Source organism: Pagrus pagrus, assembly GCF_965226575.1.
Source record: "Pagrus pagrus genome assembly, chromosome: 20".
NCBI lineage: Eukaryota > Metazoa > Chordata > Actinopteri > Spariformes > Sparidae > Pagrus > Pagrus pagrus.
Window position 1 is genome coordinate 17,214,720 of NC_140207.1, and position 18,041 is coordinate 17,232,760.

At 42.4% G+C, this 18,041-nt stretch overlaps 2 protein-coding genes across 2 annotated transcripts; both read right to left on the reverse strand.

The window, feature by feature from the left end:
* Positions 1-100: 100 nt before the first annotated feature.
* On the reverse strand, positions 101-2,653 carry fitm1 (fat storage inducing transmembrane protein 1). The gene is made up of 2 exons (XM_084340855.1): positions 2,188-2,653; positions 101-784 (listed from the first exon to the last, which is right to left on the reverse strand). The coding sequence occupies exons 1-2, from the start codon at positions 2,472-2,474 to the stop codon at positions 112-114; spliced, it is 960 nt and encodes a 319-aa protein (XP_084196981.1). The 5' UTR covers positions 2,475-2,653; the 3' UTR covers positions 101-111.
* Positions 2,654-4,033: 1,380 nt separating this feature from the next.
* Positions 4,034-17,677, reverse strand: dcaf11 (ddb1 and cul4 associated factor 11). Its single transcript, XM_084339823.1, has 15 exons — positions 17,441-17,677; positions 16,842-17,088; positions 14,268-14,395; positions 13,082-13,200; positions 12,739-12,803; positions 12,411-12,511; positions 12,099-12,245; positions 10,192-10,246; positions 9,643-9,711; positions 9,347-9,404; positions 7,576-7,761; positions 7,192-7,345; positions 6,533-6,685; positions 5,435-5,541; positions 4,034-5,213 (listed from the first exon to the last, which is right to left on the reverse strand). The coding sequence occupies exons 2-15, from the start codon at positions 17,072-17,074 to the stop codon at positions 5,115-5,117; spliced, it is 1,674 nt and encodes a 557-aa protein (XP_084195949.1). The 5' UTR covers positions 17,075-17,088; positions 17,441-17,677; the 3' UTR covers positions 4,034-5,114.
* Between the last annotated feature and the right edge of the window lie 364 nt (positions 17,678-18,041).

An 18,041-nucleotide genomic window follows, 5' to 3' on the forward strand; every position in this document is an offset into this window, starting at 1 on the left:
ACTAACATTGGCCTACATTGAATGTCACCTGCATATTCATATGTTTCAAAACTTGTGAGCTTTTAAAATCACAATCACGTCCCTAAAACATCATCTACTGTGGCTTTCATACTACTGAGGCTGTTTATCGATGTCTGTGGTGGTAAAAAGTCCCTCTCCTGGCAGACCAGGACCGCTCCAGCTCGATTTGAGTCTGTACAATCCCTGATAGAGGCCCCTCCATCCCAGGTAGCCCAGAGCTCCTCCCAGCTGCTGGGAGGGGAACTGGGGGAAGTGTGCGAGCAAACACAGCAGCAGGAACATCCAAACGGCGAGTAGAAGCACACACAGGAGGAAGATGAACCTCAAAGGGCCTCCAGGCGACCTCTGCAGAGACTTTGCTTGAGCCAGGTGATCGCCAAAGACGGACATCTCCTCGATCAGCAGCAGGCAACAAAAGCAGAGGATGAGGACTTCCTGGGACACTTCATAACCTCTCCACATCATCTTGGCTTTGAGGCAGGAGGCCTTGGTAAGGCCTTCATGCAGGAGCAGCAGGGGCTGTACTGCGGAGGCAGCGCCTTGGATATCCTGAGCAGGGGTCATTGGTTCGTAACAGGTTCCTGCAGCGTCCTCCAGCAGGGTCAGGAGACGCTGACCGCACCACCAGAGCAACCCCACCAAGCCTATCCGAGAGAGGTGTCGGAGAGAACGGGAGAGGGAGTGATGGGCGGACATGGAGAGGAGGAGGACGAAGGAGCCTGTGAAGGTGTAGGTCCAGCCCCAGGTGGACTTCAGGAACTTCCTGTGAGGGAGTGTTGAAGCAGAAATCAGTGAATGTGCCATAGGACTGACCCACTGAGCCATGTGTGAGGTTGTTCTGGGCTTAAACTTTGCAGTTTTTTAAATCCACTTGCTCTGCAAAAGGATGAATGATTGCTCCGCTAATGGCTTCACATCGTGAGTTATATAACATCAAAACACAATAAATAACCTCACAAAAATGTGTGGACTCAGCAAAGCCTCAAGGGTGTTTAATTCATGTTCAAACTTGTATTAACTTACTACGTCCCTTTACAATGTACAGTAGGAAAGGTACCAATACAATATACAGTACTATTTTAATATATGTATGGCATGTTAAGAGTCATGTGTACTTTGACCAAAAGTATTTTTTCAGATATTTGATACTTTTATTGTGTAAGGAGGAGATGGGGAACAAGGACCAAGATAAAACAAAGGTCGCTGATAGGAGTTATTAACTTATACAATAGAGAGGAGTCAGTCAAAGTAAGCAAACATCAGCTAGCATGAGCCATCATAAGCTACATACCAGACCAAGTATGGGTGTAGGAGCAAAACCTTTGAGTGCACTGAACTGAACAATGGTGCATCAACTATCCATTAACTTGGATATGAATCTGTGAAGAATAAACTAATTATTGCGATTCATTGTTTACCTTAAATAAAGTGATGATATACATTGACTGCAGTATATTAAGTGTGAATGTATAATTATACCTTTTAAATTTAATTGGTCTTTAAAAGTGCAATATGTAAGAACTGGCCACCTGTCGAGTCATACTCCAAACAAACAGGGGGCAGTATATCACCAGAGCAACTGCTAACTGTAGCTGCCTTTAGATAATAAGCTCAGTTCGCTGCGCAGTTAGCGGTTAGCAGAGCTCGGAGCATTGTGGGGGTGTTGGTGTTGTTCACACTGCAGGATTGGACTGCCAGGATGAGGATTATGGAGCTCGTGCCACTAGAATGGAAAACAAAACTGGAGCTGGGTGAGCAGGCGACGTAACCGGGCCTGACCTACTACTGGATTATCATCTCTTGAGGCACAAAGTGGTATTAAAAGACAGGACGGGCTGGGGCTAGCTGGTTAGCATGCTAACTTTAATAGATATCTCTGCAATACAATACACAGACATCGTCAAAACTTCTTCACATTCTGTCGGTAATTTTAGTTCGTTGTTGGTCATTTTTGTTTGTTTTATACGAATTCTGACATATTGCTCCTTTAATGTGAGTTAAATTACCTTTGGGCTCATAATGACAAGCATTCATGACAGTTTTTAAAGGAGCACAGAGGTCCAACTGAAAATCATACAGCCGCTTTATTAGTTCCCGGCAACTGGCTATAAGATTTCCATTTAAAAGCCTAAATACAACAATGACCTTTTTTTCCAGAGCTCTCACCTGTACAAGAAGTTGTTCTTATTGGCGAAGATGCTGTACTTTGACACCCAGAAACTCAGCACAGGACCAAACAGAACCAAACCAGACAGCATCAGGTGGAAATGTCCTCTGACCAGGCTGCTTCCAAAGACTCGGGCCAGTAAGTTTGTCACAAACACCAGAACAGCATTCAGGAGCCTGAGGATGAACTTTCCCGGCAGTATCAGCTCTGCAGCTATCTTGCGTAACTTCTCCAAGTTGATCTCAGGCGTGGGGCCATTTGAGGAGTTTTCGGTCTTCAGATCCATGCTTATCTATTCCGTTTGTCTTCCTGATGATGCCTGTTGTAGTTTTAGAGTCTCTTCCCTTTGGAGACCCTTCGGTGGAGTCGAGTCTCACTTTCTTTTGTCTTTGAAAGGCACAGCAGTTCCACTCTGGCAGCCTTTCCACTTTATCACTGTCAGACGTGCAGGAGGGCACATGGTTTATAAAAATACAACCCCTCTGTCCCCTCTCTTCTCAAAAGCCCTCCCCCTCCACAACACAGACTCAGAGTGTAGACATGGTATTAGCTGCTGCTGTAACTGACCCCATTATTCTCCAACAATGATCCAACACATTGTGAATTTGATCCCTTTAGATGGCAGCTGATGAAAAAATAAAACTCACTCTGGGGCTTGACTTTAAACCGTAAATCTTACATAATGGCTTAAAACAACTACTTTGCAATCAGACTTCTGGTTTGCTGCGACTTTGTTCAATTACATTTGCATGTAGCATCAAAAAAGGCCTGTCTATTCCTGCAAAAAGAGTCAAACATGTAATTTGGCTCCTTCTTTGGTTCTTCTTAAGTCTCTCCATTCTTAGAATCAGCTGTTCGAGCCAAAACTAATTTAAGTTATAAACTGTTGCCAGCCCGCATTTGGCGCCCTGAACAGCTGCGTTTCTCACAGCACTTTCACTCTTTTTTTTTTTTATTTCCAGGCCCACTCCTCAGGCCAGAGCCTTTTAAACCTCCCCGACTCTCAGAGCCAAATTGAGTAAATTTAGTCTTTCCATGGGATTTATGCTCAATAAAACAAACGAGAAGTGTTTTTACAAGCGAGGACATCCAGTCCCACTTCTAATATAGTCTCCACACTAACAGAAATACTGCTGGAGTCCATGTGTGAAAGCTTTTTTTTTTTTAGTGAAACAGTTGTTACATAATAAAATGTAAGGAGAGTAGCTGTTGCTTTCTTCCATTCGCCTTCTCAGTTATTCAAATGCAAATTCCCAAGTGTCCTTTTTTAATTAAAAACTACTAAACAGTAATAGGACAAGCATTTTTTGATTACTTTCTGGATCCAGAGAAGTTTTTTCCTGAATTGTGACCTGAATTCCTTTCAATGAAGCTGCAGATGACAGATAATTACTTCCACTGTGTTGGTGGCTTTTTTTATAAGAATCTAATTTGTGTTAAGTAGGAACAGGAATTGCAGCCAGACATGCCAAAGAATCTCTGCCTAATTTTAGACCTCTTGCTGCACTGCTGTTGTTACAACGACCTTCAGGCAACTTTGCTATTGCTCCTGCAGCTAATTGTCCGTTATGTGCTACTGGTAAATGCCCATGTTGCAGTTGTGCTCACCACATTAAAAGAAACTAAATGGAAAAGGGTAACTTTTGAAAACCATTTTGCCACTGAGGACCATGTGATGTGCAAATGGGCACTTATCTCCACTTAGTTCACTGTTATCAGGATATGAAAGTGTTGCATTGTCTCTGTGGCCCACTTCCGCATGTTTAAAGCCCGATAAAGCAAATTTAAATACAAACAACAGGGCTTGCCATCAACAGCAGCGAACACTCAGTAAAAAGCTTCCGCTTGTAAAATTTTAAGAGAGGTTTTATTGTTTCTGTAAAACAACGGAGAGTGAAATTTGGGCTTTGATATAAACACCTGAAAATTGCATATACAGATCAGTGTGTGAGTTTTGATCCACGCTCACATCTTCAGTCCCTTCACCAAGTCTCAACATATTATGAGTCACATTCAAATCTTTTAAACAGATCACAGGTTTATATTAGCCAACATAATTCATCTTCTTGTTTCTTTTTTTCCAATTGACTCAGGGCTTGTGTTTACAGAGTTGAGTGCTGACCTGGGATCAATAACAATACCTCAGACTATGGCTGTGTACATACAAGGATTGCCTTCAGACTTAAGGTGGTCCAAAGAGAACTGAGTGTAAAATCACTCCGAGTAAGACGGTGAAACTAGCAGTACAGTTAAGCATCCTGGTCTATGTGGTGTGCTAGAGATAGCCGACATAGGAAGCCGACTACCAGAAAGTTGCCCTTGAACAGCGGACCAAGTGGTGCACCAGTGGAAAGCTCAGGTTTAGGAGTTGTGACTTTGGGTATACTGGGTGTTAAAAGGTGAACTTTGTACGTGACGAAGGCCCGTGAGTCAAAACTGAGCCGAAGTCAGCACGCTGATAACTATACGAATACACTCCCTGAACACACATACCATGAAAATACTATACATTTATACAGAATCATCATCCTCAGTTTCTCCCTGCAATATCCAACAATGATTTTTTGTGTCACTAACTTATCATTACATTTCCATATCTCATTAAGTAAGTGTTAACAGGACAAATTCAAAAGGTTCGGCCTGTTGACGCAAAACAGTGAGGCAAAAACAAAAGAGGAACAGAAGTAGGCCCTCTCACTGCGCCCTAGTCTGCACATGACAACGTAAGGCTATAATGCCTTCCAAATGAACACTTCACAACCACGCTATAATTGTAATCATTAATATCCAGCATTGAATTTTAAAATATTTAAGTCTCTCCCGGTCCTTTTGAGCTTATTGTCGTCCTGTGTCAGGGCCAGCGTCGCCCCTTCTGTTGTGATGTCACTTCCTCCGACATCTTTTTCCTTTGTCTCCTCTCACAGTCTCAAAGGTGTTTCACCTGTTGTGAGTCTCTCTCCCTCTCTCTCTCCTCCTCTAGAGGATGCGTCTGTCTGTGCTCCCACATTCGCACCGCTCCGTCCCACTGTGGAGAAACAAAGGAGGACGAGGATGAAGGTGAGTGCTGCACTGTCTTGCTGTTTCTAACATCAACTCCATGTGATTACCTGTTATTAGCAGAACACATCAAATTCTCCGACTTCATTCAAAAACAACTTTGGAAAAATGCTTTCCTTCAATTTAATGTCACATTGTGAACTTGAGCTTTTTCACTCCAGCGGAACAGTTTGCGTTAACAGCACTCACAGAGCTGCTGACGATGTTGTCCTCGTAAGGGTGCCAACTGACGTCCCTCACACACGCGTCATGGCCCGACAGTCTGGAGACCACAGCGCCCGTCAGCACGTCATAAACTGGAGACACACAAAGGATTCAACAGAATTAGCTACTTGTTGGCATGTGCTTTGTATAACATCCTCATACACATCAGAACTGTATTTATTCTCCGTGTAAAAATGACGACACTGGGTTAATTGGTTTTGAACAAGCTGCAAGCTCTGTGGCTGGAAAATGAAGGCAATTAAGTGCCAAAAACTTCCTCGAATGGCTACTTGAGGCTGGCCCCGAAAGTGAGTCAATCCCAACAGACGACCATTTAAAAATAAAATTTACGGCTTGGTACAAAAAATGGTTTTGGTATCTAAAGATTCTTCTAATTTTTCTAATTTCTCCATTTATTACAACTGTATCAAGGGGAATATTCATTTAAAACTATATTAAGGCTTAAAGTTATGCATAATTGAGTGTGGGGGAGGTTGCTTGACAGCAACCTAGAAGATGAAGAACAACAACAACAACACGGAGAACAAGACAAAGAAGCCAAAGAAGAAAAAGACAATGACGAAGAGGTTAAAGAAGAAGAAGAAGATGAAGAAAAACAAAAAAACAAAGAACATGTTGAAGAAGAAACACAAGACAAAGAAAAATAAGAAGAAAAGTAGACGAAGAAAAAGAGGAAGAAGAGTAAGATGAAGAAGAAGAAAACCTAGAAGACAGAGTAAAATGAAGAAGCTGAAGGAGAAGATGATGAAAAAGAAAAAGAAGAAGGACGAAGAAGAACACGACAAAGAAGATGAAGAAAAAGACGAAGAAGACAACAAAGAAGAAGATGATGAAGAAGAAGACGAAGAGAACGAGGAAGAAAATGAAGACCAAGAAGAAGAAGGAGTTAAACTTTAGGAGTTAAATTCCAGGCACTGCCAAGATAGCGACGGCTGGAGCCACCACACTGAGATCAGATTTGGCTCTTCAGAAACCTGCGGGTGATGTCACACAAACTACGACCATGTTTTACACAGTCTATGGTGCTGACACAAAATAACACGGGCACATGGTGGCACTCACTGATGATTTTGCCAGTGGAGCAGCCAGAGTAGATGAACCTCTGTCCAGTGCTGAACTCTGGAGAGAACCGGCAGCGGATGAGGGTGTGCAGAACGCCATGACCGCGGTAGGTCATCACAGAGGTGTCGCCTGTTAGCTTGTGTCTCTTCAGGGCTGAAAGGGACAACAGGGCCAGGAGGTAAATACACATAATACTTTCAGATATTAAGATCTTTAAGTCATAATTTAGCTCACATAAGTTTACTAAGTGACACAATGAATTAACTGATCCTAAACATGTAAAATCAGGTGTTGAATAAAGGGGGCAGGGTAGATATTATATTTTCTATTTTTAGGTTTCTCCTCCCCCCTCTCCCTGCTCCATCTCATTAGCTCCTATCCTTCACCTCTCTGCCTTCCCTCCTTTTTGACTTGCAATGCTAATCACTCATTTCTTTATGCATGGCTATACTACTGCCATATCCCCTAACCCTCACTACACGTACACACCCACATTTCACCTCTCTGTCATTGGCCCTGTCTCCCTTCTTTTACAACATCATTTTATCTTTATCCCCTCCTCTTGTCTTCCTCCAGGTGACCTCTACCTCCTCTCCTCCCTCATGACTCATTCACTGCCAGTAGCTACATCTCCTCCTCCTCCTCCTCCTCCTCCTCACCTCTCTGGGGAACCTGCTGCCAGCGGTAATCCCAGTTTTGTTGGGTGACGGCCAGGCGGGAAGCTGCCAGCCCCTCTTTGGGAGAGAACTTCCTGACGTCCCAAAGCTTGATGGACTGGTCCTTCGAGTTGCTGATCAGGTAGCGTGCATCACCCTGCCACAGTCACGACACAGGTGACCAAATTTTAAAATGAAAACAAAACAAACCTCAGGGTTAGACCAATACATTGGATTAAAGATACAGTTAACTTGGCTAATAATGACATTTAATTAATCAACTTCCAACCAGCCATCAGTCATATTCAACTACCCGCAAGGATTTAGGGAGCTTTTCATTGACAGATTGATAAAATACCAGCAGCATTCCTCTCTTCTCCTCCCCACCTTGCTGTGGATGAAGGTGATGCCGTCTCGGTGGCCGGCCAGCTGTCCGACAGGCTGCGGTCTGTCCTCCCGCAGTGTCCGTCTGTCCCACACCTTGCACAGCGCGTCGTCGCTGCCAGAGAAGAGCAGCTGGGACGAGCTGTCGGCGAACGCCACCGCATTCACGTCGTCCTCGTGGGCATCAATCTGATGAGTAGAGACGCAAAAAAGAGAGTCAGCGTTGCTGTGTGGAGGGTGTGCAAGCCAGTGAGCGTGTGTGGTTTCCTTTGTGAGAGACGGTGTGTAGTATACATGCTTTTGTGAAAGCACTGTGTGCTTGTGCATGTCTGTGTGTACTTTAAAGTCGTGACAGAAAAAAATGCAATATGTAAGCTAGCCCAACGTTTCCAGAACTGATCCAATGTATTTCCAGCTGATGTGTGTGACTACACAGGATGTATGTTTTAACTCAGCCACTGTATACCTCGGTCAGAGACTTTGTGACACACGATAACACATATTCTGCCATTACAACTATAAAAAATAACAGCTAAAAACACTGACAGAGTCAGAGTCTGGTCTTTGTTATTGTAAAATGAAATATAAAAAGAATAGTCTAGAAAACGTTACTGTAGTTTACTGAAATGTAGTTATTTATTCAACATTAATAAAGAGTGAAGATGGCGATGCTCTTTATGAGCCGTGGGATAGTGATGCCGGTAAGTGAAGTTAGCATGCTAACCTGCTAGCACCAGCCCCTCCTGGGGCCACAGCCCCTGTGCTAGCCGTGTAAACAAGACACTCCCTTGGTCCCCAAGCTACCAGCTAACTGCACGGCTAGCTGAGCTAACAAGCTAACGGTAGCTACAGTTAGCAGCAGTTAGCAGTTACTCTGGTGATATGCTGGGCCTTTTTTGTTTTCTGTATCAATTTGACAAGTGGCAAATTCTTAAATAATGCACCGTTAAGAAGCTGGAACAAGAAAATGTTTATGACTTTCTTGCTTAATGATCACTGAAATAATTAATCAATTATCAAAATAGTTGACGGCACTTTTGTTTTTAGCAACACAACTAAAACAAAAGTAAATAAAGATTTGAGGACTATTTTCAACCACTATCTTGGTGCCCTAGAGGTTATTTACAGCAGAACTATGTTTATAGGATCCACTGAAAATAAACTGCAGCTCCAATGTCATCTACTGTAATAAAGGGACACCAAGTTCACCAAGTTCACCACAGTGGCTCACTGGTCAGTTTTTAGTAGTTTTTGGACAACAGTGGAGCGGAAGAATAACATTAATGAGAGTCTGGCCACAGGCATTATATGTTAGCAGGATCGGTTTAATGTTGGTTTCGGTCTTTTTAAGGGATTTATTAAGAATAAGAAAAATATAGACCACCTTCAGACTTATCCTGGGCAGAAAAATGGGGAAAAGGAACAAGGTCAGACACACTGACGCAGAGGTAATGAAACGGACAGAGTGAAAAAGTGCACAAGACAGTGATGAAGCAGATGGTAGAGGCCAGCCACTGACTTCTACGCAGAGGGGGGTTGTGGGAAGAGGGAGGGGGGAGGGTTAACCCCCCTGTCCCGCTGCAGGGTTGAGCTAGACTGCTACTTTTCAGACGGCAGGGTGGTGTAAAACTTTATGTGAGCCAGCACACTTTCAGGTCTGCTAATGTCTGGCTCACCTTGATCACAGAATGAGGCACAAGAGGCGGACACGACTCAGAAACAGGTACAAGCAGACCCACAAGCAAAAAGAGCTAATGCACGCTGACACACTGACCTTCAACGTTCGCTTATTCTGCTCAAGATCAAAAACGTACAGGCAGCCATCGTTTGCTCTGAGAGGAGAGAAGAGAGAGAATGAACATATTCGCATTCAAGGTTTAAATTGAACTAAACCAATCATCCCTTATATTAGATATAGGTGTCTTGTCTTTTATAATAAAAAAAAAATCAACCTCGAATAAACAGCAGAAAAAGAAGAGCTGCTTGATTCCACATTTCTGAAAGAGACTTCAGTTCTGGTTTCAACTCTGTCAGCCACTGCCTTGAAACATAAGAGCAAATTGTACTCACCCTCCCAGGATCTCATTGCCATCTGTGGACGCAGCCAGTGAGAACACACAGAACCTCCTCTCATCTGGACTACAAAGCACACACACACACACACAAGCAGGTTAACACTACAGCAGTGGCACCAATATTGAATCACAACTACACCGTCTACTGCATGTCATCACACACCAAAAAAGCTTGATGAAGGCACCAATCAACTCTTAAACAATGCTATTGTTAGGAGTGGTGTGAGTGTAATGGCAGCGCTTTGTTGAAATAATGAGCTCTCCAATTAGCGCACACACACACACACACACACACACACACACACACACACACACACACACACACACACACACACACACACACACACACACACACACACACACACACACACACACACACACACACACACACACACACACAGAGCGAGAGGATGAATGTTGAGGTGACAAGTTCTGACAGCATCATTCATCCAGGTGGTAATGAAGGGAGAGGAGGGCCGGCCTGTAGGGAATGATAGATTACCTGCTCCGTAATGCTATAAGTTACTATGAGGGAAACACTAACTTGAGGTCCAGGGCGGTGTGGTTTTCACTGTCTCCATCTATACTGCACAAATGAACTGTGGGGAAGACACAGAGAGAGAGAACATCTGAATACAACAACACATTCTACGAACACGTACTGGCAGAACACAACCATGTATTAACAGTCACGCTGCAAAAACATGCAACGATTTGATTTTCAGTGTTTTCTGAAGCTGAATATCGCATCTTTGATCTGCTGGGCTACAATAGAAAGATAAGTCGTTCTAGCTTTAGTTGACATTGCCTACCAACAAAAACTTAAACTGTGTCAGAAATCCTCATTTCAAAAGAAACACAGTAATTCACTCTTGCTTGGGCTGTAAATTGAGATTTCACACATTCGTGAATCATCAGCGTCATCACTGACAGGTGTGGGTTCAAATGACAGTATTTTATTGCATCTATAAAATGTGACACATACTGTAGCATTTTGGAATTGTTGGCAGAAAGAAGTTTACAAGCCACGGACATTACTTTTATTTTTCTATTATGGCCATTTTTCAGCTTAATCTGCTCTTTGTGCTGTTTGTCCTTTTTCCCCCTCCTGTCCTCTCTCGCTCTGCCCAGGTGAACTACATGTAATTGCTCAATGAGGTGCACCTGGCCTGGTAATGAAGCTTAAAAGCTCCTGTGCTGGCATCAGAAGAGGGGACTGGTGGTCTTATTCACTCTCAGCCTCAGCCTGTTGTGTTTTGACTTTGTGTCTTTTTGGTAGTCTTGATTTAGTTTCCTGTTTGTTTTGCAACCGTTTCTGCTTTATTAGCTTAATATCAATAATATATCATTATCGTAATATATATATATCGCTTCAGATTTGGGATATTGTTGTATCTTCGTATGACATAAGTGTAACCCTGTTCATGACTTTGAAGGCTGCATTACAGTACAGTACAGTCATTTTCTGACCTTAGGGCCCCTGTCCACTTTATATGTTTTTCCAGCAGAAAAGTGCTGACAGGGCACTTGGGAGCGCTGGGTTGAAGCACTTGTGCTGTGAGAGAGAAGATGCTGCACATTGGTTTTGACTGACATTAGCTAACACTACTGCTCCAACAAATTGCCTTTTCTGTCTGATAAAGCTCAGGATAGACAAACACGACGGGAACAAGATTCTCCTCCATTTTCTTGGAAACCAGGGTGACAGGTGACGAGTCGCACTCGATCTATTATATGATTGGTTGCCTGAAAAAGAGCAATGGTGACGACCCCATTGCCTTTCTAAAAAAGTTCAGATTTTCACCTAGAAGCACTCAGAGCGCTCTGAAAAAAAGATGCCGGGCACTGCATACACTCTCTCATCAGGAACAAGTGGGAAAAAATATGCTGGTGCTCAGAAAAACACATTATGTGGACATGGGCCCTTACCAGAGTGTTGTGTTTTAATACTTTCCTTTACTCACTTAGCATCATATCCACATTACTGATGATTATTTATCAAAAAATGTGTGAATATTTTATAAAAGTACCAATTGTCATCCCTACAACATCGACGCAAAATCAATATAAAAGGTATTTAGTCAATGATATTGTGATATTTGATTTTGTCACTCAGTCATAGCATTTATGAAGGAGGAGAATTCAAAATATCAACATATTTATTGTATATCGTCTAAAAATATCAGTAGTATACTAAGGCCATATTGTCCAGCCATACTTTAGCCTATTGTGTTTTCTACTTTCTTTTTCTTGGCACTGTAGCTCAGCTAACTGCAACACGCTTAAGTTACAGGGACAAGAGTTACTGCATCATCAGTAAAAGCCACATATGGATAGTATGGATGCGTCTTAGGGGATCACTAGCTGTCCAAGCCACGACTCTTGCAAACAAAACACATCACTAATTAGCATCATCGACTGATGATGATCTTACAGGTCCCCTAGCCTTACTGTAGTCAGACCAGCTGGAGTAGAGCACATGTTGTGCGTCAGGGGTGAAGCAAACGTCCAGCACGCTCCAGCCCACATCACGAGCCTTCACTGTTCGCCGTAGGTGAAAGCGCCCCCTGGAGGTGTCGTACAAGCGGATGTTCTGGTCTAAAGCAAGCAACAGAAAAAAGGTTTAAAAAATAATGGCTAGCTGTAATCAAAGGAATGAATGAACGAATGAATATGACATGGTGCCATTAGATTTGGTATTTTCTAAGAACTTTTTGTTTGTTTTACACAAATCTGATGGCCTTAATTATTTGGGGGACTCACCTTGGCAGGCAGAGAGAAACATGTTGCCCTCCTCGCTGTACACTCCACAGAAGGCTTTCTGCAGGTAAGTATCCTTGTGGGACACATGGTTTGGCAGAAAACTGCAAAGGAACAAGGGTCAATATAATTTGACAATGACAGACAGCAGTGTGAGTAAACATCACGTCATGTTGTAGATTTTCACAAAAAATATACAGCAATCAGTCACATGAAATGGATCATAATGTGCGACTTTTGTGATCTAACTGATCCGCATTCAGTCTCCGTGTCACCTTGTGGTAGCTTGTTGAGAAATATTGGAAATGTGTAGAGTTTAAAGATCACTTACTGTGTGCGGATACGACTGCACTCTCCATGGGAAAAACTGGAGCCTCTACATCTGCCTTGTTCTCTCTAAACAGCAAAGAGTTCATCAGAGAAGAGAACATCAAACTGGTGAAAAACATCAGGAATTAAACACGCCAACACAAACAAGTTAGTGACTTAAGTCATCTCAAACAATATGGAAAGAATTGGGTTGAAAACTTGTTATGCCAAAGTAGAGCTCTTAATTGTTTGAAAAATGTCTTGTAAAACTGGATGAAACTAATGAAAACAAATCATCGTCATCTTGGGAATCTGCAAATTACATTCAAGCATTTTTTAATGCTATCTTATCTCTGTGGTCTGACCTCTGTTAGCATGTGGGTGAAACTGTGTCGGCCTTTCTGGGCGGAGGAGGCCGTGGCCAGAAGGATCTGAGTCCGGATCTCACTCCGGTCCACCTCATGTGTGTCGGGTTGGGTGTCCACTTGAAAGGCAACACGCACAAATCAAACTTTTACACCTTGTTACATAAATTACATTCTGATTCAACAGTCCTGCATATTTACGGGAATAGAATGTTGGTCTTTTCTACAACTGACACAGTGACTAAAAGGACAATAATCCTTATTAAACTGGTCACATGGCTATTAAAATAAATATTCTTCTAATATTCCTGTTTACGTGCAGCTGTGCATACTCCGATTAACGTGCAATAACGTGTCATGTCTCGTGTCATACGTGTCTCACAGCTGGAACTGCTTGTACCATTTTAATTCTTTTGAGTCAAAATTCTGTTAGTATTTCAATGGTGGCAGACTTGACTGACAATGCAAGCACAACCTCTCTCTTTTATTCCTTCAACCACCTTCTTGAAAATGTCAGCATTGCAATATTTGTGCATAACCAAAACCTGATGATATCCAAGTCTTTCATAATGTTTAAACGTGGAAGCTGGTATGTTTCTCCTTGAGAACAGAAATGGGGGCTTTTCTTTTGGGCATGCGCCTCCACTTTTCCAAATTGTTGGTGTGTGTATCCAAATTATCCATGACGACACACAGAGCTGACCGTAAACAGGAAACAGGCAGTGTGTCTGTCTGAAATAAGGGCTAATTCCCGTATGTCCAAATGGAACAGGCCGACGTGAGCCGTATCAAATTTGGAAAAATAGAGAACTTTTAGTGTGCATGTAAATGTTGTCATTGTAGTTAATATTAATATTTTAATGACCATTCGTCAAACATTTTTTTGTTTTCTGATATCAAATGATACTGAGGACAAGAAACACAGAACTCACTATCGAAATTAAACTGTTAGTTGTTAACCAGTTTTGAAGAGCTGTATAGATTGATTTGTTGTACAAAATATTAAAATGTCTCCCTTTTACATTTAAGTAAATGTTTAAGTTCAAACTGACCTTCACAAGCTCTCAGATGTGTGTGGCTGTTAAAACTGTTTGTTTTCAGCAGAGGAGTGACGACGAGGGGCTCTAAAATACTATAAAGTCAGATACAATATAGTTTGCAGTGAAAAGTGTTAGTATGAGGTTACCTGGTGGATTGTAGCGGTCCCCCAGCCGACCCTCCCAGGCTCCGTCGCTGTCCTCATCAGAGTCAGAGTATGACTGGACCAGCTGCAGCCCTGTGGCTCCACTGCCATGGACCAGTCTGACCTGGCCCCTGCACACACAAACTCACATCAGCCCAAGGACCAATCAGTCTAACTGGTGATACAAGATGATCAAATCAATCCAACCCTCTACAGCAAAGAGAGCACCTAAAAAAAGAATTTCAAGGAATAACAGGGAACAGACATCTTATATTAATAACACTTGAAATACTCATTCAGAAAACAAAGCTGCAGAGACACCTGCCTGCACAAAGGCTATTGTGCTGTGGGTAAAACAACAGTCTTCTGTTTTTCACAGTGCAGCTCCACTGTAACAGATGGGGGATCAGTAGCTTGCTCCAGAGTAGTTAAATGTTAACTGAACTGAGAAATGTGAGTGCTACTTATTCATTTCATCTCTTCCAGATCCTCGTACTTTCTACTACTGACTCCTCTTGCTGTGTTATCACTGGAGGCCACCGTCATGGATCAGATCCAAGTGCTGAAAACTATTCTGTTAGTTGTGGTTTTTGGTGTTATTCAAAAAATTCCCAGCAACTTTAACTGAATTAAAATCAACCTGGAATAGGGACGGGAAACTCCCAACCCCCACTCTAGTAACACTGGAATGTAATGTGATGTTTCACTTATTTGCTCTCTTGGCAGGGAGGTAATAACACTGTGAGCTTTCCCTCTACTTTGAGAGTATCTAATAAACTGTCACATAATAAAGATGTGACAAGCGTGACTTCTACTTCTCCAACATAGTCCAACGCCATCATGAAGTAAACTCTGTAGTCACACTCCCAGCTGAATGAAGCACCCGTCATCGAAGTCTAGGGCAGCAGCAAGCATCGAGATGAAGTTTCCTCTCTCCAGCCGAAACAGGAACTGTTACACCTTTTCATAACCATGACACTTTACAATCAAACGAAGATCGTAGTTTAAGTAGTCACATCTGTCCTGGTAGTTGCCAGTGATGGAATGTAAAGTACATTTACTTGAATGCAAATCTGAGGTACTTGTACCTTACTTGAGTATTTCCATTGTTTTGCTACTTTTAACTTCCACTCCACTACATTTTGAGGGCAAATTTTGTACTCCACTACATTTATTTGATAACTTAGGTTACTAGTTGCTTTCCAGATTGCATGCTACATCTGAGCCAAAGAAGTGCATTTTTAAATGAATTTATCTTATCAGCAATCGGATAAAAAACAATAATAAATCAGATAAACGCTGAATATCGGATCCAGAGCAGCTCCATCATTGACTGTCTGCAGTACACACACACGCACCGCATACTTCTCCGTTGTGTCGCTGCCTGCAGGCAGCGTGCACACCTACACACACACACCACACATTTCTCTGATCCGTTCGCTAAATAGTTAAAAAAAAAACCTTGCAATTATAGCTCTTTCTGCAACTGTTTCAGTAGCGCGATCAAAGGTGCACACTTGGTTGTTCTGCTGTTTCCTGTACGCATATATTCACACAAACATTACTCTCATTCACCGTGTGATGAAATGCTGCATGTTCATCTTATCATCTCACATTCATGACTGGCAAAACATGGGCGTAACAATTTCCTGTTAAAAAGAGCATTTTGTGTGTTTTGAGGGTCATGTGATCAGCATAAAAATGCTTTTTATTTTCCAATTATCCCATTATCCAATTATCCAATTATTTTCTATTGTGATTTTGTTGCCAATTAACTTGTTTTGGATATGGGGGAAATTTTAGACAGCGGTGGAAAATTTACATACACTACATGTTCAGTGGCCTGTAAATGTTTTCTCTGCCAGATAATATTGTTAATTGTATGTTTTTATGTAAGTAAATACGCCCTGGGGAGGGGCTATTAGTTTAAAGGGGGTCATCTTGGCCTAGTGAAGTCAGTCTTGGTTTGAGCTCTCAAATTGAAAATTGTATTGCTTCTATTTATTTATTTGTTTTGCCTGTTTCTGCCTGGAAGATTCTGAGTTATCGAGGAACTCAATTTCCAGTGTTACTGATAATCTTGTACACTTTATTCAATTCACCTTTTGTAAATATTTGCACTTGCTTGCACAGCGGTATAATAAAATGGACTGTTCCTATAATTTATGACAACGCCATTGTTTTGTTTGTGTTTTGAGGAGATTTTTATAGTAGAACAGGGTGTAGGGGGTGGTATCTAACGTAAAAATCTCAATTTGATACAATCAATGCGGTACATCCTAATAAGATTTAAAATGATGACTTGATGTTATGTACATGCTTCGTGTACTCACTCTCACTCAAGCACAATACTCATACTGTATATGCTAAATGACCAGAAACATTGAAATGAAAGTACATGTATGTAAGATGATATACAGCTATTGCATTGCACTGCAAAAAGAGTGTTAATCTTTAATGTGCAAGACAATTGGATTTTGTCTCCTTTCTGTTTCACTAAACTGGGTTCAGAAGTCCAGAGTGCACATGTTGTTGTGTTAACATCAATGCCAGTGCAAGTTTAAACTCTCCATTCACCTCCTCAGTAGGTAAGCCAGCACTTCAGCTAAGTCAACGTCCTCCTCTGATGCCGGCTGTCTGTCCCCTTGCTGCCTGTCAGCCGTCCTGCGGCCTCGGCTGCTGCTGCTGCTGCTGCTGCTACTGCTGCTGCTGCTGCTCTGGTTCGGTTCTGTTGTATCAGACTGCTCAGCTGGGTTGCCACTGGAAGAGCCCCTTCCACCAGACATCCCAGAACTGGACTGAGAGCCCATAGACTGAAGAGGGCCTGGCAGGGAGAATCATTTGACATTGAATGACAGTCCTAGATTTACCTGGCGGAAGCCAGGTGAACACAAGTACAGTGTGGGAGAGAGAGTGTGTGTGTGAACTGATCCTGAGAGGAAATGTGAAACCAGAAGTAAGGCAACAATGGCTAAAAACACACACCTGCGCTAGCTAAACTGAAATTAATACGAGTTGTTTGCTCTAGTCACTGTACCTCCACTTCTTCAGATTGACAAATGACGTGTTCGGCACAGACACAGAACAGCATATTTGCCCCGTAGGTTAGCTTATCGTGATCAAGATAACGAGGATGGTTTTGTTGAGCTAACTAGCTAAAGATGCTAACGACTTACCGTTTGATTGTCAAACGGTCTTCTTGACAGCTCGTCAGTCCAGCTCGTTGTCGTGTCGGTGCGAAGTTAACAATGTGCCCGACGGGGTGACTTCAACGGGGTCCAGCGTGTGACGTTCACCGCACGAAGAGGCAGAAGGTCTGACAGCACAGTGTTTGTTCAGTCGGCTAGCAGCAGGGCCAGTCCGTGAATCGCCATGTTGTTTACAAAAGTGTGAAAAAACCCTGCGCGTGCCCCTGCCCTTTCGCCGTCACGTGATCAGCACCTCCAGACAGCAGCCTGGACAGTAACTGACAGAGAGTACAGTAACACAGCAAGTACACAAAGTACTGTGACAGAAAATCAACCAAAACAAACACACAGAGCAGAAGAACCGAGGAAGAACCCATTACAGCCGACACAGGAGGATGATCTGGGATGTGCAGCGTTACTAAGAAGTCAAGCAAAGTTTATAGGTTAAGTGATTAAAACATGTCATGCTGCATCCCACAGATTAATGCATCTTGGTAGGCATATAACTCTTTTTTCTTTTCTTTTTTTTTTTTTTGCTAATTATCTTTAATTATTCTGCAAACAGCATCTGCCCAGCTCACTGCTTTAC

Excerpts from the sequence above, each read along its gene's own strand:
- fitm1 (XM_084340855.1), bottom strand. The coding sequence starts at position 2,474 with ATGGATCTGAAGACCGAAAACTCCTCAAATGGCCCCACGCCTGAGATC. Across the intron at positions 785-2,187 it reads AAGAACAACTTCTTGTACAG|GAAGTTCCTGAAGTCCACCT; the intron begins GTGAGAGCTCTG and ends ACTCCCTCACAG.
- dcaf11 (XM_084339823.1), bottom strand. The coding sequence starts at position 17,074 with ATGGGCTCTCAGTCCAGTTCTGGGATGTCTGGTGGAAGGGGCTCTTCC. Across the intron at positions 9,712-10,191 it reads CACACCGCCCTGGACCTCAA|TCCAGATGAGAGGAGGTTCT; the intron begins GTTAGTGTTTCC and ends TGTGCTTTGTAG. Across the intron at positions 6,686-7,191 it reads GCAGCAGGTTCCCCAGAGAG|CCCTGAAGAGACACAAGCTA; the intron begins GTGAGGAGGAGG and ends TGTCCCTTTCAG.